The 23,442-nt window shown below is 33.7% G+C and overlaps 4 protein-coding genes across 7 annotated transcripts; 2 read left to right on the top strand and 2 right to left on the bottom strand.

Annotated features, from left to right (window-relative positions):
* Positions 1–2,555: 2,555 nt before the first annotated feature.
* On the top strand, positions 2,556–4,174 carry LOC133289829 (probable xyloglucan endotransglucosylase/hydrolase protein 26). The gene is made up of 5 exons (XM_061487833.1): positions 2,556–2,721; positions 3,174–3,274; positions 3,443–3,636; positions 3,766–4,015; positions 4,046–4,174. The coding sequence occupies exons 1-5, from the start codon at positions 2,556–2,558 to the stop codon at positions 4,172–4,174; spliced, it is 840 nt and encodes a 279-aa protein (XP_061343817.1).
* A 192-nt stretch (positions 4,175–4,366) lies between these two features.
* On the bottom strand, positions 4,367–4,956 carry LOC133289828 (uncharacterized; the record flags this gene model as incomplete). Its single annotated transcript, XM_061487832.1, has 1 exon — positions 4,367–4,956. A coding segment is annotated over one exon (420 nt), but the record flags the coding sequence as incomplete, so codon positions are not given.
* Positions 4,957–6,376: 1,420 nt separating this feature from the next.
* LOC133289869 (casein kinase 1-like protein 3) lies at positions 6,377–13,807 on the top strand. Of its 2 annotated transcripts, none has more exons than XM_061487890.1 (17): positions 6,377–6,572; positions 6,679–6,719; positions 6,977–7,046; positions 7,359–7,507; positions 7,890–7,985; positions 8,106–8,176; positions 8,428–8,489; positions 8,568–8,631; positions 8,750–8,834; positions 8,925–9,051; positions 9,591–9,673; positions 9,800–9,857; positions 10,130–10,242; positions 10,389–10,580; positions 10,681–12,909; positions 13,010–13,264; positions 13,351–13,807. In XM_061487890.1, exons 1-14 carry the CDS (start codon positions 6,497–6,499, stop codon positions 10,566–10,568), a joined length of 1,275 nt encoding a protein of 424 aa, XP_061343874.1. In that variant the 5' UTR covers positions 6,377–6,496; the 3' UTR covers positions 10,569–10,580; positions 10,681–12,909; positions 13,010–13,264; positions 13,351–13,807. The 2 variants fall into 2 exon arrangements, with proteins under 2 accessions (XP_061343874.1, XP_061343873.1); XM_061487889.1 differs by having other exon boundaries at positions 10,112–10,242.
* Positions 13,808–17,635: 3,828 nt separating this feature from the next.
* LOC133289871 (probable RNA methyltransferase At5g51130) lies at positions 17,636–21,449 on the bottom strand. Of its 3 annotated transcripts, none has more exons than XR_009748542.1 (9): positions 21,279–21,449; positions 20,898–21,012; positions 20,571–20,618; positions 19,709–19,979; positions 19,153–19,240; positions 18,635–18,700; positions 18,157–18,225; positions 17,926–17,998; positions 17,636–17,830 (listed from the first exon to the last, which is right to left on the bottom strand). XR_009748542.1 is itself a non-coding variant. In XM_061487894.1 (9 exons), the coding sequence occupies exons 1-8, from the start codon at positions 21,384–21,386 to the stop codon at positions 17,943–17,945; spliced, it is 855 nt and encodes a 284-aa protein (XP_061343878.1). In that variant the 5' UTR covers positions 21,387–21,449; the 3' UTR covers positions 17,636–17,830; positions 17,926–17,942. The 3 variants fall into 3 exon arrangements, 2 of the variants coding, with proteins under 2 accessions (XP_061343878.1, XP_061343877.1); XM_061487894.1 differs by having other exon boundaries at positions 17,926–18,032; XM_061487893.1 differs by having other exon boundaries at positions 17,636–18,032.
* Positions 21,450–23,442: the final 1,993 nt, after the last annotated feature.

Below are 23,442 nucleotides of genomic sequence, written 5' to 3'. Positions count from 1 at the left end.
AATGAAGGGCTTCAAGATTAAAGCTCGGCCTCAGCCTTGAGCTTCAACTCAGCCTAAGCTAGAGCTTCAGGCTCCGAGATCAAAATGAAGACAGAAAAGGAGAGATGTGATCTTAAGAAAAGTATCACACCCCAATCTTAGATAAAAATGAAGACGGAATTGGAGAGTTGTGATCCTAGCCAAAGGATTACACCCCGATCCGAAAAAAGAAGAAGAAGAAAGATAGAATTGGAGAGATGTGATTCTACGAAAAAGGATCACACCCCAATCCGAGAAGATGAATTTGGAGAGATCGTGATCTTAGAAAAAAATCACACCCCAATTTAAGATAAAAGACAAATCAAGACGGTATGCGAAGCCGGACTCAAACAAAATATGGCAAAAAGTCTAGAAAAGCCACGGTACGTTAAGCCGGGCTAAAATCAGAAAGGCAAATATACTGCCTTTAAAAGTGTAGGCAAGGCAAAAGCCAAGTCAATTTAAAGAAAGCTATGGTATAAGAAGCCGAGCTCAAAGTCAAAAAAAGGAAAACACTGCCTCACCACTCAAAGACTTCAAGAGAAAAGAAGCCAATATAAAAAGCTAAACCAAGAAGAGGTAGTCGCACCAGACCCAAGGCAGGATCATAGTACTTCGGTAGAGTCGACCTATCAATCAAACTTAGGCACCCCAGCAGTCCGAGCTTCCGAACTGCCGAGCTGGGGGGCAACTGTTATGGAATATTTCCATATCCTAACCACCTACCCAAGGATCCCTTAAAGGATAACTACCCAATTATCCTAACAATATAAAACAGTAAGGCTGCTAAGGATAGAGTCTCTATCCCAACAGAAAGGAAGTTACATCCTACTACAACTGGGAGATCTACACAAGCCCAAGAGGTAACCCTTTTAAATAAGAGGTTAAAGACCCCAGGTACATACACTGAACTCATTTACTACTTCTGCCCACACTGTGCACACACCCACGTCTCGGCTATAAGCCTATTGCTTGTGCGCAATGATGTGGATATTGGCTATAAGCCAACCAAGATACCTATCCATAGGATATCTCTGAGCACATACCCTTGAGGTATCATTATACGGTTTAATAGAACAGAACAGTTTTCAGTGGATTTCCGCAATTCTTTTGTTAATTAACACCATTCTCACTTTTGTTTATTAAGGCAAGGATTCTACTATTATCATTGATTAAAAGAAATATAGACACAAAAATTTCACATAATGTGAATTTTAATATGAGAGTTAACATTGCCAGGAGTAAACAACCGAGGTCTTTCGTTAATTGGCTACAATCTTTTTGGTAATGTAACATGATCCTAATCATGTCACCTCTCATATTTCCTTTTTCTTTTACCCCTCTTCAAGACGAATAAGTCTTTGGTACTATTGTTGCATCGAAGATTCAGTGCATCTCACCAATAAAAATATATATTACATGTCAGCGATTTTTTTTTTTTGTCAAATTTTTTTTCTCTTCTCTGATGTGTAATGCTCTCATTGATGGAATACACTGAATCTTCGATGCAACAGTAATATCAAATATTTATTCAACGTAGAACTTCAATAAAAGTATCTATATTCAACCTCTCACTCTTGCGATTCAATGGATTATCAACTAATCCGCTTGTATTATGCATGGTCTATCATTTCTTTGTTATCACTACAATCAAAACGACTAACCTTTCAAGCCATTGATCAGTATATTGTCCCCGAGAAAATGACTAATCATTTCTTCTCGGTCTAAATAGATATTTCTTGTCATTGAAACTCTATGTACAGTGCAATCTGCTTGTTGAATTACAAGTTCAAATTGACCAAGTAAAAGAAAGCATTCTTAATCTTAGAGAGAGCTCAAGATATGCCTAAAATTTTTAATTTTCCTCAATCAGGCGTGCACGTCCCAGAGAGACATCCTTACTCAACACAACTCATCATTCTTAGCTGCATAGTCCATTACTAGTGATGTGCATTCATGCATTGAGGCTTGGTTCCCAGCAACACTACACCAACTTCCCATGAATCCCACCGCGCACATATCAAAATACCATCTGTATTTCATATTATATTGCACCACGCCAACTTCCCATGAATCCTACCGCGTACGCATCAAAACACCATCTGTATTTCAAATTATTTTGAGTCCTGATTTATGACATCAGCTTAGGGTAACATTTTATTCTGAAACATTTTAAATCATATAGGCAAGCCTGTGCTAACTCGGACATTATTTAAAAAAATAAGACAAGACAAAGCCAAACCAGATTTCAAACACTTGTACCCTCTCAGCCATCAGGAGCCAACTTATTTATGAAACCAGACATAAATTCCTTAGGCTCTCCGTTTGAAAAAAATAATTTCAGAATGACAAATCTCATGAACAGGGCAATACGCTCAGACCATATTGCTCATATAATAATTACGCAGAGTTCATCTTTAGAATACCATATTGCTCATTGTAACTAATATAAAGACAATACCAACAAGTTATAATCCGTCCAAGTTTTCAACTTGAAGAAAGGAAAACATAGACAAAAGTTGTTCAAAGGAGTTAACATGGCCAAATTTGAAAAAATATTGGTAGCTTTGTTAATCTGTGCAGTCTTATCCAACATCATCCAAGTGGATGCCGACTTTTCCAAGAGCATGTACCTCACCTGGGGTGTTCAACATGCATCAATTCTGGGTGAAGACCTTCATCTTGTGTTGGATCAAGCCTCAGGTGAAACATTTATGCTTAACACGTATCAATTAAGATTTCTATAGACTCGTGTCTTTTGGCAAGAGAGAAATTTTACATTAAAGTGCTCGTAAACTGCAATTGAATATTAGTGAAAAATGTTACGTAACCAGCCTCTTGCAAAATGCAAGGTAAGATAAAACTCCCTACTAAGGAAGGACCCTTCCTTGGACCCTGGGCAGAGGGGAAGCTTTATAGCACCAGATTGCCTTTTTTTAATATTAGTGGAAAAGAATGATATTATGGCCTAATCCAACAACATTCAAGTCTAAATACTAGAGCATCATTCTAATATGTTCATATAGCAGTTTAGATAAGATTTGTAATCTCGCTAAACATTATGCGAACTGCAGTTAAATGATAAATAAAAAATGCATTCATCTGTTATCATGAAGTGTAAAAATGTGGTGTTGCCTTTGGGATTTGGATTTCAGGCTCAGCTGCTCAATCAAAGAGATTATTCTTATTTGGAAGTATAGAAATGTTAATCAAGCTGGTACCTGGTAATTCTGCAGGAACAGTTACAGCCTACTATGTAAGTTCACTGGATCTAAAAGCTCTCATCAACACCAACATATTCTCTCTCTCTTTTTCCCCAATAAAAGAAAAAGACAAATATCTAGATGTATTTTAGAACAACCAAATCTATCAGACTTCTATTAGTAAATGAAGTGCTAATGTTTCTAACACAAAATCCGTGCAGTTATCCTCAACAGGAGGCCAGCACGATGAGATTGATTTTGAGTTCTTAGGCAACAGTACAGGACAACCATACACTGTCAATACAAACATATACACACAAGGAAAAGGAAGCAGAGAGCAACAATTTTACCTCTGGTTTGACCCAACGGCTAATTTTCATAATTACACCATTCACTGGAATCCCACAGAAATTGTGTAAGCTGATAAATTCGAAGTCACTTATTTTCTCAACTCCATAACAAAGAACTATCTAATTGTATGATCACTGGTAGGTATTAATTGTATGATAAATTCTAATGGAATTGACTATCAATGGTATCTCAGGTGGTATGTTGACAGTCAGCCAATTCGGGTTTTCCGGAACTATGAAAATCAGGGCATTGCTTATCCAAACAAGCAAGGAATGAGGGTTTATACCAGCCTATGGAATGCAGATGACTGGGCAACTAGAGGCGGGCTTGTTAAGACAAACTGGAGCGGTGCACCATTCAAGGCCAGATTTCGTCATTTTAGAGCAAGGGCTTGCAAGTGGAGAGGAGCAATCAGCATTAATCACTGTGCCTCCAATGTCCCTGTAAATTGGTGGACTTCTCCAATATACAAGCAGCTGAGTTATCCCAAGAAGGGCCAGTTGACTTGGGTCAGAAAGAATTACATGACCTATGACTACTGCACAGATACCAAAAGATTCAACGGACAGATACCTCCAGAATGTTTGAAAACACAAATCTAAACATAAGGATGGCAAGGCATCATTACCTGAAGTTTTTTTTTTTTTTTCTCTGTTTGCTTTTTATGCAATTTATTTGCTATTGGTCACGGTCTTGGTGATTTCCTTCTTGCTCACCAAGTACTGAATAATGCTGATTCTCACGGTGAATTATCTTATATATGAAATAATAACCTTTAGTGAAATGAACACAGAGCTAGTTCCAATATATATTCCAAGGCAGAGTGATGGTGCCCAAGTAACAGAGTCAACTGTTAGTAATTTGCAAACATGAACCCTAGGCATATAACCGAATTCGAATCTCGTAACAAAAGTACACAATCAAGTCAAAAGAAAAAAATAATTATATAAAGATCGTAGAAAAACTAGGAGTTAATACAAAAGCAAACACCGACGACTATAAGAGCGGTACCCAAGAAAGCGCGAGGGAGGTGGGTATGTTCGCCGAGGAGGGTGCCAAAGACGGCGGTGGCAGCAAAGGTCGTGGCATTGGTGACGGGGACGGCGACGGAGAGTGGAGCATCGGAGAGAATAGTGAAGAAAGTGGCGGAAGCGGAGAGGTTGATGAGAAAAGGGATGGAATATTGCCAAATGGAGAGAAGCTTGAGCCAGTTGCGGATGGAGAAGAGGATTTTTTGGTGAAGACTTGAATTGGGATGTGGCTTTGGAGAGGATTTCAAAGCTTCATCCCAGAGAAGCGCACCCCGGCGCATGATAGCGTTTGTGGCGCCCCATACCAAACCCACTGCGATCATCTTCTCCATCTTCAGTCTCAGCTTCAGCTTTCACGAGCAAAGTAAAGAATAGCTGACGTTGCAGATGCAGATGTAGATGCAGCGCCCATTGCTGATGGGCTGCACTACTTGGGCCCAGTTAAGCTACCCGGGCCCTTCACTGAAAATCGCATAATTGTATGATCAAGTTCTGCCTTTGTGAGGTCCAGAAACAAAAAAATTCATACAAAGTATTCATTTTTTATTTTTTATTTTTATTTTTAACAACTTGCATGTTTTTTGCTTGCCATACATGTCACGATATTCTGTCTCATTAAAAATTTAATCAGAAGCTTTAAGGAAGATATGCTCTTTGAAAATGTTCGCATGCTATGTCTACAATTAGATCTTGTCATCCTAATCACAAAATTTTGTCTCCTCGGATTGACATGCTTAAATAAACCTTCTATTCTTTGTCTTTATTTGATAACAATAAACCTTATATTCTTTGACGCCAAAAAATTGCAAGAAAAAAAATATGGACCGTGTTGTATTAACATCTCTAGCCCCTATTCCCTACTAATAAGAGCCTGTTAGGAACTTCTTTTACAAAATAAAAAATGGAAACATCGGATTCATTGCAAATATATATATATATATACCGAACAATAAAGATATTCCATTAATTGATGGATTCTTTTTAATTAAAATACTAAACTTGTAAATTCGAAATCTTTTCCTTTTTAATTAAAATGCTAAATTTGTAAATTCAAAATCTTCAGATCTAATATAAATAATAAAATACATGATGCTTATCCGGAAATTTTCTTTCCAGTTTCTACCATACCAATACCAACTAATCCAATCTTAAATTAAAAAAGAGAGGGAAAAAAAAAACTGAAGCATTGATGAGGTGAGGTACAAGTAACAGTTGGCATTTGGTAAAGGAAAAAAAAAAATTTGTTCGGAAATCTCAATTTTTTAAAATATTATTTTTATATTAAATTTATAATAATATCTGAAAATTTAAAATTTAAAAAAATTTAATTTTTTAAGAATCCTGAAAAAACTGTCGTACCAAACAACTTCCAATGTAATGTAAGAATTAGCCGACATAGCAGCACGTAGAATAAATATTTGGTGCTACTACTACATCAAAATTCAGTGCATTCAATCAATAAAAGCATTATATATCATAGGAGAGAGAAAAAATATTTGACAAAAAAAAAAATTTAACTGACATATAATATTTTTATTAATAGGATACACTGAATATTTTTAGTGCGAAACATTTATTCGCACCACATATAAGATACATAGAAGTCAACAGGAGTGAAAGAAAAGCCTAGACCCACACAGTCCTCTCCTCGTGAACATACGAACAAATGAACAACTCTATCGAAGGACAAAAATATCCCCGCCTCCTAGGTGCATTTTGTCTATATGGCCCTTGGCTCTCTTTTTCTTGATTGTGTGTGGCTTTGGTTTCTCTTCTCTGGTTGAGCCAGCAAATACTTCTCTCTCTCTCTCTCTCTCTCTCTCTCTCTCTGTTTTTTGATGCTGCGGTGGATTCCTTAATCATAGTCCCACCTGGTTCGGGAACCTTCGAAACATGGAACGCATCTTAGGCGGCAAGTACAAACTAGGCCGCAAGATCGGAAGCGGATCCTTCGGTGAAATCTACCTCGGTGAGCATTCTCTCTCTCTCTCTCTCTGCTATTGATTTCACAACAATAGTTAATCATAGGCTTCTCTGTTCTGATCAATCTTCCTCAATTTCCCTTGCTGCCGCAGCTACGCATATTGATACCTTCGAGATCGTCGCCGTCAAGATCGTAAGTGTCCGCTTGTTGCTCTTTTGTTAGGGGTTTTCCTATTTGTCTCTGATTCTGTGCCCTCCTTTGTGAACACTCTGTGATTGTCTGATTGAAGTTGCATGTGCCAATCTTCGTGTGTGATTAGTATGTGTTGTTTGGATTGGTCTGGCTGCCAATTAGGTTCTTAATCCACCGAGATTGAACTTTAAATTCTTACGATACTCACTCTCTCTCTCTCTCTCTCTCTCTCTCTCTCTCTGTTTTGGGTGTTGCAGGAGAACAGTAAAACAAAGCATCCGCAACTGCTTTATGAGGCAAAGCTCTACAATATTCTTCAAGGAGGAAGTATGCATTTTGCAATGTTAAACTTTTATGTTCTTTTGGTTAATTGTTATAGGGAGGTGAAGGGTGTCAGGAGGGTGGTGAGTTTTAAGATTTTTTAATTTTGCATATTTTTTTTAGGGTTTAAGTTTTCTTATGTTGTAGGATTGTAGTAGATAAAAAAAGTAGAGAGAAGTTAAATGTGGGTCCCATATTTTATATTAAAAAAGAAAAAAAAAATTAATTGACACGGAAAACGAATTAGTGTAGGAAAATGATATACTCTTATGTAGCATAAGAGTATTATTTCCCATTTTTTTAATGCTTGCGATACAGGTGGTATTCCGAACATAAAATGGTCTGGTGTGGACGGGGAGGATAATGTGCTTGTTCTTGATTTGCTGGGGCCAAGCCTTGAGGATCTTTTTGTGTATTGTGGAAGAAAGTTTTCATTGAAGACAGTGTTAATGTTGGCTGATCAAATGGTAAGCTAGCATTTTTCTTTTTTCTTTTTTTTTTTGGGGGGGGGCGGGGGGAGATGTTTGTACCGGTGCTTACACGTATAATTACTAAAGAAGATGCCTGTATCATAAGTGTACTGATGAAAGATCGGTGCTTTGATGTGTCTAAATATCATGTTGCCTGCAAATTTATTTATTTTATGGATTTTCTCTTTGTTGAGCTGAACAGGACGCATTCCCTTACCGACCCTTTCATTCAAGCATTCTTCACTTTTCTCTTTTAGTTCTGCAGTTTACTTCCACTTAGGATTAGGAAATCTGTCATGAGAGTCACCATATTAAACCTTCGTATGTGTTTTGATACTAACTTTATATTTGATATTAACTCTCTTTTTTCGGTGGGCAGATCACTAGAATAGAATATGTGCATTCTAAAGGATTTTTACATAGGGATATAAAACCTGATAACTTTCTCATGGGACTTGGTCGGAAAGCCAACCAGGTAACTATCTTGTTATTGCTCTTCCCCTTTATTTATCGTACATTGGACTTGCTCTTCCTTCAACTATTTTTTGGTATTTGTTATGGTTCCATGCATGTATAATTCTTATGTTCTTGACAGGTTTATATAATAGATTTTGGGCTTGCCAAACGATATCGGGACTCTACAACCAACCGCCACATCCCTTACAGGTACTTCTATAGGATTCCATTTGTTTAGTTCATTCCTTTAATTTTATTTTGATTTCGACTTTTATATCTTTGTAATTTTCGCACATCTGATTATGAATTATTTTCATATTCCAACCAATTTCTTAATCAGTTTTCATGAATATTTTCTAATATTTTTGTTTGGAAGGTTTGGTTCCTTTCCTTTCTCTGTCTCTTCTTCCTTCTGATCCCTTGAAAATACCCAGAATAATACTAACAATTGTAACACACAGGGAGAACAAAAACTTAACAGGGACTGCACGTTATGCAAGCTGCAATACTCATCTTGGGATTGGTAAGTCAGAAAAAGATATTAACCCCTTCAGCCCAAATGAATTTCAACTCTATTTCATTTATTATATTTTTTTCGTAGAGCAAAGCCGACGGGATGATTTGGAATCACTAGGATACGTACTTTTGTACTTCCTCAGAGGAAGGTATGGCATTCTTCTCTATCTGCTTTTCTTCTACAAGTATTTTCTCCATAATCCAATATCTGTTGTGATGATATAATAAAATGTCTTAACTTTTAAATGACTAAATATTTGTGTTTAGCCTTCCTTGGCAAGGTCTGAAGGCTGCAACAAAGAAACAAAAGTATGATAAAATATGTCAGAAGAAATTATCAACTCCTATTGAGGTAAGTGTTTGGGCATTTATCTCTGTTGTGCAGGTTCCCCCTTCCCCTTCTTAAATAATGATGTACTTATTTTTTTGTTATTTTCCATAGGTACTATGCAAATCTCATCCTGTAGAGTTTGCTTCATACTTCCATTACTGCCACTCTTTGACATTTGATCAGCGACCTGATTATGGATTCTTGAAGCGCCTATTTCGAGACCTATTTGCTCGAGAAGGTGATTATTCTTTTCATTTTTTGAGTATTATAAAATAAATAAATTGCACAATTGTGTTGATATTGTTTGTTCTGGAAAAGTATCTTTGGGCATGGACATTATTATTACAATTAAAAGTTGGGATTCAACAAGATTTCTTACTAGGAGATCAAAGGGAAGGTAATATTTTTTCTTTAAATAAAAATACAAGGAAATAACTTACTGTGTGTTACACAGATTATTTAGAAGATTCAAAGCTTATACAGAATTATACTCTTTCCTAATATTGCAAGATAGGATATGACGTGACATAATTCTGCAATCTTTATAATTATGTTCTATACACATGCATGTTTTCTGTTGTTCACTAGACTAGACTGAATGTTTTAACCAAAAAGTAATCTAGCATGTCAAAAGGGCCTTGGTTTTATTGATGTACACACTCTTCTTTACGAAAACTCGTGTTCTATTTTGGTAAATTTTGCAATATTTTTTTTTTCATCTCTTCACCCAAGTGTAATTTTTTCTCCATCTATTTTGACTTGCTTGATATATTTCAGGTTATGAATTTGATTATGTTTTTGATTGGACCATTTTAAAGTACCAGCAAGCACAAAAGAATGTAGTGCAGCCCCCCTTATCTGTAAGTATATTTGATTTTTGGGCCATATTATATATATATTTGGGGAGCTGGGAGCAGGGGCTACTGATGATTTTGCTAATTTAATCTTCCCATGCTCCTTACAATCTTAAGTTTTTCATATCACAGCCAGTTCCTGGAGCAAGTAACAATCGTGCAATTCCAATGGATGTTGACAACCATCAAGGTTGGTGCATCTTAAATAAGTCATGTAATTTATAGGTGTTTCCTATCAAGAAATAAACTTGTGTTGGATGCAAAATAAATTCATGGTAAAGGGGACATCAATATTTTATGTTGACGACCAGCAAAGTTGGTTGAGTCCTTTTATGTGAATTGTTGTTAACTTTATTTTGATTTAGTATGTCTAGGAACAAGGATGAAGTAGCATTTTGTTTTATACTTCAACAAATGTCTTATTTATTATTTTCTGATTGGCAGAACATAATGCTTATTCAGGGCATGTCAAAGAGCACGTTAGATCAGGAAATGCTACTGGTTCTGGTGTTAAAATTCAGTTTAAATCACCAGTGGGAAAAAATTTAAGTTCTGAAAATCCTCTTGATAAAAATGTAAGTCATCTTACTTAAAAAATTTCATTTTTCTTGCTGTGGCTGTGAAGCAAAAGTGAAGTCAAAGTTCTGGGGTTGCACACTATTATGTCTAAAATTGAATAGATCAGTGTTTAGCTTGCATTGTTTACTTATTTTTTCTGTAGATTTTTGGAGAAGCAAATATACCCTCTACTTCATATTCTCCTGCTGGTACTTCTAAAAGGAACTCCTTGAAGCCTGCCTTGTCTGCTGAAGCTTCTAATCCTGGACCTGGCCAAACCAGTAAAATTGGTCATTCAAGTAGCTGGATGTCATCTCTGCAGCGCATATCTTCTGCTAAATAAATGTCAAATATGGTAATTTTCTGGTTCATACTGCTGTCTTCTTTCTTGTGCTGCCTTGAGTTTTATTATGTAACACTTATCCTTGACCATTTGTATTTTTCTGTATTTGCAGCCGTGAATTCTTAGAAGAATCCCTGGAATCATATGTGAAGCTGCAATGCATGGTGGTTTGCTTGCATCTTTTCCCTAACTGTTTGGTCAAGAATATTCAAGCGATCTATTCATGGAGATTCCAATTGTGCTGGAAGGTTGACAGATTGCATAGCTCCTATTTTGAGGCCATTTAGTGTTGCTTCTTTCCTGAGGTGACTACAAATGATTGTGTGGTATAAAATACAGACTACCCAGGCTTGGCTCCTGTGCTGTACATAAATGTCAAATGTGGCACACAGCAATCTTGTGTATTCATGTTTTCATGTAACATTAATGTGTGAAGTAGGTCCGTTTCCCTGTTATGTTACTTGATGAGAATTATCATTGTGCCATACAATAAGTGGCAACACCGTTTGGTTTAAAACTTTGAATTGACTGACAATATTATGAATTGCAAATGTATTTTCAATTCTCTTTTGCTTCTCAATTATTTTTACCTGGTTACGATTGCTGTGTAAATATGAAACAGTTACACCTACTCTTTTATTGCCCATATATAATGTTACGAAGCATCCATAAATTAAATTTCTTAGAATGGGAAAGATGTAAATTGAAAGAGTTTCATATTTATCTATTGTTTTCATTTTGACTTATTTCCTTGTGAATCTCATCATTTTCCTTTCATTATGGTAAGCTGCATTCTCTTGTTATTGACCATGTTATGAAAAGTAAAAATTATACTGATAAAAAGGCAAATATTATGGCTGAAAGATCACTGAAATAAGGGTTTCTTATGAGTTATCAAAGGTAGTTCTTGGTGGCATCTATTTTACACTTACATGATTACATGTTAGGGTAGGGGATGGGGTCACTTGATTCTCAAGATGTGTATCTCATCATTTGGAACTTTTCATTTTGGTTTAACTGTTAAAGTTGTTACTCAGAAATCAGAATAAATAAATAAATATCCTGCCATTGTCAAAATTTGTAATTTTATATAATTAACACTAGTTGGAAAGATCAGAGATTTCCTGCTTCAGATTGCCTTTGATTTAATCAATATAATATATTTTTATGTCTTCCTAAATTCCTTTTATACAAGTGTGATGCTAAAGAAGCACTTCTTTACTTGTAGGTAGCACAAATTTGACACTTGCACAGGTTAATTTGTACTGTCCTTCTAGGGATGAAAGTATACAATCTAGTTTTATTCAGTGTAGTTCAAGCTTTTGGATAAACTGCTGTATATTTTTCATGTTCTTGTGGTAACTGGTAAAGCTGACTCTGCAAGTGGGATGCTCAATTATCAGTTCTTACTTTTACTTTTGCAGGAGTTCTCTTTCCAACCAATATTGTCTGACAAATAAAAAATGGCAGAAAATTGCCATTTATATGGATGCCACTATCTACATGAACATACTTCATGAAGCTGCTATTTCTGATGATAATTCTGCATAACCACACACTGGGTGAGAAAGCATTAAGGAAATATTGATAGCAGTATCACTGAGCTTATGAGTCGATGTGAATTCAATAATGATGTGAAAGTAGGCATTTACTTCAATAAGAGTCAAGAACTCAAGGAAGCTGCCTCGTTGTGGTGCTTCAATTTAAGAACCTTGAATCCTCCCTCTTGCTGGCCCAAATATGTAATCATTTGTTGGATTGCAGCAACAGCCGACAAATGAGACATGAGTTGATTTGTTTTTACTTGGTGATTAGAGCGTGAAAAGTGTCACCAACCTGGATAGTTTGCAAAGCTTTTTGTGCTGATATAGGTTATCTATCTGACACCTTCGATTGTGGGGCCAAAATAATGAATTGTCTGTTTGACAACATCAATTTTAAAGTCCCTCAATCCTATGTCTTGTATATGTGAGGCAGGTTATTTCATGATCTTACACTTGTAAAAAAAGTCGAAGTTTGAAAAGCTTGGATTTTCTGTCTCTATTAATTTTGTTGAAGAGGAAAGGTTTACAGTTTGGATTTCCATATTGCTTTAGGACTACTTGGGTTTGGTAACAAGCTTGAAATGAGAATTGCTTTTGATAAGAATGTTGGCTGGTAAAGGTCTTTTGAAGAATATATCTTTGTTTAATAATTCTATCCATCGTTTCTTCAAGGTTTATAAAATTATTTTTAAGTCAATGGACATGATCTACTGTCATTGTGTTTGGTGCTGGTCTGGATGGGTCTCTCAAAGCAAACTAGACAAAGAGACTAAGCATCCGAAGGCAGCTAATTTTTAGTAAGCAAGATTACCTCTGCCCCCCATTTGTTCTAGTTCTGGCTAATTCCTTATTTCATTTTTGACTATTTTGTATTCCATGTTTTGCACTATTTTGTAGCTGCAGACCAACCATGTCAGATAGAGTGCATTGATTTGGTGCAAGGAAACTGAGAACATGCAGACTCTCTGGAGGGATTTCGTATTTCATATGTACGCTAGCTTTTTCACGCTGCTAGAGTAGATACCCCAGTACCAGATACTCCAAATTCAAGATCTGTATGTTTTGATACAAATGACAAATAAAATTATGTTGAAGTAAAGAAGAGATTGCAGGGATTGTGAAGATTAGTCCACGGCATTTTGCATTCCCGAGGTTGGTGTTACAAACATGTCCGAAATCCTACTTTTTTTAACATATCCATCCATGTAGAAATGCTGATGTACCAAATGCCTCCTTAGGTGAGTGAGTGGAAATTGTGCTTGAAACGCAGCATCAATGAGGTGCACTTCCAGAATTCGATCAATAGTGCTTTGCTCGAATATTATTGGCATGCTGGTAGCAATATGCAGAACAAGTTCGTCAACGTATACACGGAGCTAAATGGTACTCAAACGGTACCAATGTAATTTAATATCTGAATTACATGAATGCATGTTGAAACGTATGGTTAAAGATCCCTTAATATGGTTTTTGCCGTGTATGCTGAAGTTTCTGAAGCGCCACTATACACATTTAAAGACTCCATTTATACCATTATCAATGGTCTTTAAGAATTATAATTCGGAGTTGAGATGTGTTGTCATTATGGAATTTGTTAAAGTCAATTCATAGCCGACAAGAATGTGTTATGCACCATGTCATTGACGTGGACAGGAGGACTTACGAGAAATCATCATAATCTTTTTATAAGTGTAAGTTTTGTTGACATCAACGATATGTTTTTGGGAAGTTTCTACTTTCTACGATAGCTTGTTTTTGTAGTAACCCTGCATCATTTAGATAATGCTTGAATTTAAGTAGGATTACCTCAACAATGGATGACATAAAACACCGCATGGTATGACATGCATCGAGGAATTTTCCCGTGTGAAACATATTTTGAAATATTTTTGTTTGGATAAAATCAGGTGAAATCACTTAAAATCGTTAGTGTTTGGACTTTGAAGATTGGAATTGCAGAACAACTCAGTATTGAGAAAAAGTCAATTACAGACGATAGCTGTCTACAAGAGTTGGGGAAGTTAAAAAAAACAAGTGAGTCCATCCAGGATGGGACTCACCATATTATAAGAATCGGGTAAATTCCCGGGATAAAACTATCCGGGCCATGTAGTATTTTTCATGAAACAAAAAATAGACAGACAACACCAACCTTAGAAAAGGATTCAAATATGTCGTCCTTTTTCTCTTATCTCCTTCCTATATTTCTTATTGAATAACTAAGTATAAAAATAAATTATTTGAAATGACAGTTCTCCTCAGATAACGGACTGGCGTCAGCATTGGGAGAAAATTCCGAGCCCTGACAAATTGAATAATTAAACATGGTGATTTTAAGTAAAAGCCGCATAAAGAGAATTAGCCACTTTATTATTATTATTATTATTATTATTATTATTTGGGTTGACTGTTTTATTTTTTATAATTTGTACAAATTTGTTGTATGTAATTTAGTTAAAAAGTTGACTGGTAAACTTTAACTAACCGAGAAAGGTATGTATGTAATTATCGCACTAATTTTTTAATTTTTTATTGTTAATGAAAATCACATTCTTCTCCTTTTCATTTTCTGAACTCCCAAGTCCCAACCATATGGCAACGTTTTTTCCACCAACAAGAAGCTATTTCCTTTCTATCATTGCTAGTAAAGAATGAATTTTTATGTTAAGTAAATTGGGAAGAAACTAAAGGAATTAAAAATAATCAAAAGAGACATTCTCAAAAGATATTATATGGAAGGAAGTTGGAAGCCACATACATATCAACAAGAAGAAAAGCATTATTCCTTAAAATAAAAATAAAAATAGAAATAAAGAGCTAGGCCACATTGCAACGAAGAACTAAATTCTTTTAAGCACTTGAGTAGTAGTGCAGGACTGGTTTATTCTCTTTTAAGTGTTTGAGAACTCTCACTACTTCAGTCAGCACAATAGCTGGTTCCGTAGTGTCAATACCAACCATTGCAGCCAGCTGCTCAATTTTCTTCTTTGTTTTTCCACCATGCAGCAACTCATCCAAACACTCTTCTTCATCAAATTCATCACCATCTACCTCAAATTCGTCGCCACGCTTCTCAAAAGAATGTTCCGGAGGAGGGACATCAGAATAGTCAGATGAGGCTTCACTTGATACAAAGGAATAAGAATTACCTCTGTTAGCCCTTGCATTCTTTAGCACATTGAATTCCATGGCATCAAAGGTCTGCAGCTGCTGCTGTACCTTTGAATCATCTTCTCTGGCATCCATTGTTGATGCTGAGTGAGGAATGAGGAGGAACATTTTGAAAGAGCAAACACAAAGGTGTTGATATATGAGGAGGAATCAGTGCACTCCTCCTTTAATTTAAGTGCCATAATGACAACCGTTATCAAGTCAGGTCAAATGAAGAAAACGTAAAAAGTAAAAGTAATTAGGTAATTATGACCATAATTCAATTGGACATAGCTTTTAAAAATTTGAGTAACGTCTTTTTAGGGGTTACCATGGCCACACTGCTGTTTTACTATATTTGACTTCTGTGGTTCTCCTTTGCTATTAATTCCATCAATGAGCACCCCTCTCTCCTTTAAAAGACACATTCATGTTATTTTTAAAGGTAAAATAGATGAGAATAAATCATCTCATACCTGATTTAACATTATCATAGGAAAAGATCTTAACTGTTGATATATATAAATTAACTGTTATTTTTTTAATTCATATTTTGTTAAAGACATACTCACGTTTTCTTTTTCTTTCTAAGACGCTTTGCAACAATGTAACAGTGTTTATAAGTTTTTGTAGGTATATTATTTATAAAGATGATATTTACTTTCACAAGGCTTTTGGACCAAATTAAAATAATAATGGACTTTAGAAAATAAGGAGGAGGCAAGGGGTTTTTTTATTAGCCTAAATAAATTAAGTATATGTAAAATATTTTAAGTTTGACTTGTTTTATTAATTTGATAGGGGTTATTTACAATCTTTTACAATTGTTTTTATAATTGTTAGATCAAAATTAAATCAAAGGCTCTCGTTTAATGAAATTTTATAAACATTGAATTGATTTTGATAACCATAAAATTGGTTGTAAGAAGTTATAAATATAACTTCTCCCTAATTTGATACAAACTAAATTATAGACTTGACCTAATTTATTTTTAAAAAATAAGATTTGGTCAGATCTATTATGTTAAACCTTCAAAAATAATATATTTCATTATGTAAATTACAGGTTATTGATAAGATGATTTTATAAACCAAATTGTTTAAATAATTTACAGATTAAAAAATTTAGAAAAAAATAAAAAAATTTAAGCCCGTGTTATAAGGATATTTAAAATTTTACTAATTTAATCAAAAACAAAAAAAATTAAGTAAACAATTAAAAATTAATTGAACTGCATTATTTTTTTATTATATAATAAAACTTTAATTTAATTTAAAGTAAATTAAAAATTTATAAGTGCACCGTGTGCGTACATACACACATACATATACATTATTTCACTTTTACATTAAAAACATATTATACAATTGACACTATTATATTTAAAATTTAAATTTATATTATAGTGCATTTTATGAAATTATTTAAATTCATATTTATTATATTTTAATGAATTAATTTAAACTAATATTTAGTATATTTTAAAAAAATTATAATTATATATTAAAATAAAGGTTTAATATTTTTCATATTATAAAAAATAAATTTATTTTCTACACATATATAAAAATATGTGGAATTCATATTTTTTCTTTTTTTTTCTTCTTTTCAAATAGACTCACATGAACCTCACATATTTTTATGTGTTTATCTCCTACACTAAACTCTTAAAATAATTTAATCATTTGTATAAAAATAAAGATCAAGTCCCGATACTTACAAGGCGAACCTTTTAAAATAGGATTTAACATTTCTGTTTTTACTGCAAAAATATTTTTTCTATTACACTTACATAAAAGTAAATAGATCCCACTATTTTTTCTCTCTCTCTTCTCTTTACAATGAGACTTATTCACTTTTATGTAAGTGTGACCAAAAAAAAATTGTACTAAAGCAAAAATATTTTTCCCTTTAAAATATGCATGTAATCTGATTTCTAAAGAAGTTTTTTAATAAATTTAAATCTGTATTATTTTTCATGTCAATTTAGAATAAAGTTAGACCAGGCTATAAACTCCTCACACATCTACCTAGGCAAGGTCATGAATGGATACCAAATCTTCCCTTTCTAATTTCTATCCTAGCATAAACATCTCTCCTCCATCCTTAAATATATCTCCTCTCCAATCCAAGCAGTAAGGTAAAACAATTTCCGCTAACCACCAAATCACCAAAAGAGGCCTAATTCTTTCCTGACCAGAAAACAAGTCAACTCCTCACTGAATTAGACTATTAGTCACATTGCATGTCAAAAGAGTATAAATTACATTTCTCTTCAGATAAATAAGAAGAAAAAAAAAACAATTAAAGAATCTTATGTGCTGGTGGTATATGTAAGTTATAACACACAAGCAAAACAAATTCATTACTTCATCTTTGTTGATTTTTGTGAGATCAAATTGACATTCTATTAGCAAAATACACAAAAGACATAATATGATTTTCATTCTCTACAATCAAGCCTCTGTCAACTCCAAATTTGCTTAATTGCTGCTTTTAAACACAAAGGACGCACTATGCACATGAAGTTATCATTGTGAATAGTAGCTGCATCACGCCCAAGCTTTCTGTTTATAAGTAACCAATCCCAATCTCAAAATATAAAAGAGAAACTTCTCTATGGGAAAGAATGACTCCACATTAAATCACATTGACTTTGCACCTGACTTTCTGCATGGGTCATTTCTGAAAAACCAAAATTGGTCTATTGAAACCGGTCTTGCTACCTGTCAAACCTGAAGTGATATCTTTTACTGTTCTAAATCCAATCTAGAACAAGTTAAATATCAGACATCAGAATCTGGATAAAATTGTAATAAATAGGCAAAGCAAACAGGATACAAACCTTAAATATGGAATGCAGTAGTATTCCAAAGAAACATTTAATACAAACCTTATCTAGCAGTATTTCCTGAAACTGTTCTGGACGAATCATAATATTTCGGTAGTTGGCAGCAGTAGTCTGCATAATGGGAAAAAAAAATGATTCAACAGTCCCTTTCTTATTTTTGGTAAGTGATACCTAGCTAGGTATAAAGAAATTTAAAGCACAACTAAAATATTAGCAAATTGATAATGCATTAGTTGTTCCACTGACATAAAATAGAATTACACAACAAAAAAACACAAAACAACATCCATCTCTTGAAACTAATATTTTCTTTGTTCACAAGCAAATTCCTAAACAACATATATTAACATTTCAGGAAATGATTCCAAACCATGCAGAAAATTTACAAAATGAAAAGGTCCAAGATGACTCTATAGAGTAAACTTGGTAAGCTTGCCATATTATGTAAAGGTTTCCACTTCCCAGTACCCCCGAAATATAAAATTGATAATCACTGAAAAGAAGGAAAGCTAATTATTACCTCTGAGGCATTGCGATTGCTTTCATATGACTTCCATGGCTGAGGTTCCAACACAAGAATGCCACCCTGCTCAGAAGAAAGGTTGCGTTTTTTACATATACAACAGAATATATTTAGAGAAAGGTAGGAAAGTATGTGGGTAGTTTTGCAGAGTCATGTACACTATTAAATCAGTCAAGTTCAGATAACGAATCCAAGCTGGAACAGAGAGGACAGAAAAAAGGCATTGGAATGGAGTGGAGACTGGAGAGATGGGACCTTGAGAAAGAGTGAAGAAGAAAACACGCATGATTACCCAGATAAAAAGAAATGAAGGGGATTGGTGTAGATTCTTTAGAAGAGCTCATTTGCAGCTATGAATCTGATGCTTATCTAACCATAAACCACTTCTCTTACTAGAGAGGTCCCCATATATTATCAAGTCTTTTACTTTTTCCAATAACACTTTTATATTAGGTAGTTAAACCTTCAAAATTAGAAAGAAAAACAATAGGATGATGAAAGGAGATGAAACTTACTGGTCGGAGCAGTTTCCAAGTCTCTGCAAATAATGTAAGTAAGCCATCATCCCCCCAATTTAGATGTATCCATTTTGAAACACTTAAACTGCATAGCAGAAGATAATTTATTTTCAGACAACAAGCACATTGAAGACAATTTAAAATAAACCTACTCCAATAAAATTTATTTTATAGCAGATGGGTTCAGTCAAGCCACACTTATGAATTTCTTCCTGTCTGAAACTTAATAATTGAAAATGAATCAAATGCTTGCAAGAGCACTCATGCCTACATATACACATTCAATAAAATCTGGTTATTAAAAATATAAAAACTACAATATGAAGATACTCCATTAGGTAGCAACTATCCTGTAGAAGTCAACCCAAGAAAAGGGACAGAAAGGACAAAAAAATCAAAGACAAATAATTTTGAACAGGACTTTTATCCTACAAGGCATAAGGGATGACAAACTTCTGCTCACTCCCCTCAAAAGTTTTATCCCCAGAGAAAATGTTTTATTTAGTGAAACAGAAAAGAAAAAGAAAAAAGAGAACAGCAACGGCTGACTGACCAGATAATTGTATCATAGTGCTTTCCCGGTGGGTGCCGACTCTGAACGAAATTTTCTCGTTTAAATGAAACTATATCAAACAGATCAATTTGCTCTAAAGAAGGTTCCTTTGAACTATCTTCTGTATTGACATTTGACAAAACAGTAACACTATTCTCGGAATTGTCTGCATGGTCCTTGTCCTTAAGTTTGGAGGCTTTGGCAGGTTTATTCCCAGCAGATTTCATTCTAACAGTTTTTTTCAGATTCCAATATGCATCCTGAACTCGATCTAGCATATTGCTCAGAAAAATAAAATCAATAAGGATTAAACAGTTATTGATCTCTATTATGTGCAGCTAAATAACGAACGATATTTAAGTAACTGTAAACTACTTCACTGAAGTTCAGTACAATAAGTATCCAACAGGACTCCAGAAACAAAATTCAAAGCCACTTCACCCCCCCCCCCCCCCCCCCCCCCTCTTTTTTTGGTCCTGATATATCATAAGATCACATCTTAAATACAAGATAAACAGCAGCAACTTTATTTTTTAATTGAGTGTTTCTTTCTATGCTGATTTTTTTAATCTCAAATATTACTTGCTAAAGAAGTATAATGCATATTAACAGGCTGCATATGTAGAAATACAAGGAGGTTTCATTAATAGCTTAAGTTAACCTAAGTAACGTGATACAGTTAAGCATTCTAAAGATTCAATTTGTAAATCTAACGTTTAATTTTGAGCATACACATCAGAACTAAGTTACATTATGCATACATTTAGGCCAAATCAAATAGGAACATATACCGAACAAAGCTCAATTTTAGAATTAAAGAATACCCTACGGCAATAGAAATTAGAATTGACAAAAATCTTACCGTTATCAATGTCAATTCCAAGAATGCTCCGGCAGCAAAACTTCTGTGCTGTGAGGGAAAATAAAAAAAGGCAACATTTGATCAGAATGATAGAAATTACAATTAGAAATAAAATTGTCCACATAAAATGAACACTTTTCTGTAGGCAGGGGGGGTTTAACAGGAATGAGCATCAAACTTAATTTATTACATTTGTAGTAATAGTCAAAGCTATACCCATTTGAAAGATAGTTTAATAAGTAAAGAATGATCCTTTGAAGTTGGAAAATGGAGAGCATTATTTGATCAATGAATTCATTAAAGAAAAAGAGAGAGAGAGGAAATTACCAATCTGGATGGTGATTATCCCATTGTTGCAGCCAATATCAAGACACTCCTTGCCTTCAAACCATTCCTTCCTCAACACTTTCAACCGAGGATCTTCATCCATGCCTTGACCAATCTGTAAAACAATATCAAATTGACAAAATATCAATAAAAGCACTCATGCATGTAATGCAGAACTATACCCAAATTTCTTAAATGCTTTATCAATACTAGTTTTTTTTTTTTTTCCCTCAATTATATTACCAAAAAAAAAAATTAATTCAAAAAAAAAAAAAGAGAAAAAAGGGGAGAAGCGTGGTGATGATGTTGGGGCTGTAAAAGATTAAAGCTTTAGAGTGAAAGAAAGGGTAAAGGTTAGAAAAGGAAAGAGAAGAAGAATACTCGATAGCCATAGTAACTCTTGTAGTTGCCGTATGGGAAAACTTGCTTTCGCTTTTTATTGTTATTCTTTTGGGATTCATCTTCGCCGCCCTTCCCATTATTCTCCATCGAATCACACTCAGTTCTCTCTTCTCCAAACCCTCTACCTATCACTCACTCACTCTCACACCGTCAACTCAAACATCCACCTTCCCAGCTTTGGGTTTTAGCCTTAAATATTTAGGTCCGTCGTATAAAATAAATTGGAATTTTTTTTAATTGTTTAAAGTTTTAAACAGTATAATCGTTTTGACATAATTCTAAATATTAATTACGGGATAAGTATTTCTAGTAATGTAAGAGGAGATAACATACACATAAATAACAAATATTAATCTCATTTATTATTTATTGAATTAAGTTACAGAATTTATTTTTTTGATAAACAAAAGTTTAAGAGAGGTTAGACACCACTATCTCAGTCAGGGAAGATCCCACAACCTCTCGATCACCGTTATAATTTTATCGCATGTAAAATAATAATAATAATAATATATAATAAATTTTGTTTATTATATACTTATACTGTACTAATTTGTTTGTGATGTCATCAATATACCTCCTATATAACGTTAAGGATCATTATAATCACATCACAAAAATTGTCAACAAAATATATTTTTAATGATGTATCAATTCATTGACGTAAAACTAATAATAATTAAGTATAAAATTATAATTATCTTTTTCTCATTAAATGAATAAAAATATAAATAAATAAATGTTAATAGATTTTCTTTTTAAAGAAATAGATATAGAATGAACTCGTTAATTTTTTTTCTCTATTTTCTTCAAACGATACTTGTTTATTTTTATACACACATAACATGCATACCCACGCGTGCGCACCTATGTTGCACCGATATCGACATAGGACACGACACGCCAACTCAATACATTATGACACATTTTGATATTAAATAATATTTGTAATATATATATATAATATAGCTTATATTTAATATATATATATATATATATAGCAGCCATTAATAAATTATATAATTAATCAAATATTCAAATTGAGATAAAAAAATCTTATGAATTTTCAAAAATATTAAAATTATAAAAATAATATAAATTTATTAGTTTTTTTTAAAAGATTCTTTATTGTTTCTACCATCAAGATTTAATTATAAAGTATTTTGATAAAATTAATTATTTAAGAATTATATATCTAATAGTTAATTATCATAAAAAAATTAATGATATGATAGTAAATCAGCACCGTTCATCAAGTTTTGCAGTTTCTTTTTAATGGGCATGTGTCCATTGTTTTGCTGCCAAAATACACTAAGCATTGTTATAAGAGCAAAAAGGACATGCCGGCTACTGTACTTGGTCTAAACCGAGAGCATGGCCAAGAAGAAAAAACCCTACACAATTAGAAATATTCAAATTAATGATATGAGGAACACGAAGATGAGCTCCTTCAATAGAACCACAACGGTGATACTAAGTCACTCGTTGACTTTTCTTCACTCGTCGTCGCTGCCACCAAGGCCAAGAAGAAAAAACCCTAGACCCATTCTTTGATCGTGTTCATCATCGAACCCGATGAGCCCTTAACCCACCAATATCTGATCTTATTAAAATGCTTCAAGTCTTCTAATTCTTTTATTTTTTTAATTTTTTTTTAAATTACAATTTTATTAATATATTTTAATTTTTAAAAATTATAAAAAAAAAATTACGAAAATATTATTTGCCTATGTTGGACATTATCAAATTCGTGTGTCGAAATAGTTAACGTGTCCCAAAATGTTAACCTCGTGTTGGTATCCGACACGTGACGAACACATATTTTTTCCTAAAAAAAGTCGTATCCGTGCTTCAGAGGTGCGCACAATGTAACACCCCATTCTCGACCGGTAATGTTATCATCAATTATGATATACATTAATTCCTTATATTACTTTTTCATACACAATATCCCATTATCATTCATTATAATTAAACATCATTAATAACTACAATAGGCTTTAGGCTCTTCCTTGACATACATCAATACTTACATTATATATACAAGGTTCTCCAATAATACAATTACATTACATTAACTATCAATTTTTTTTTATAGCATCAACTATCAAATTTAACTATTACATAATCAACATAATATCAA

The sequence above is a fragment of the Gastrolobium bilobum genome, unplaced genomic scaffold (genome assembly GCF_033153095.1).
Source record: "Gastrolobium bilobum isolate Gb01-03AN ecotype WA unplaced genomic scaffold, APGP_CSIRO_Gbil_v1 utg4848, whole genome shotgun sequence".
In the NCBI taxonomy this organism is placed as follows: Eukaryota; Viridiplantae; Streptophyta; class Magnoliopsida; order Fabales; family Fabaceae; genus Gastrolobium; species Gastrolobium bilobum.
This window is presented reverse-complemented; position numbering and strand designations above follow the sequence as displayed.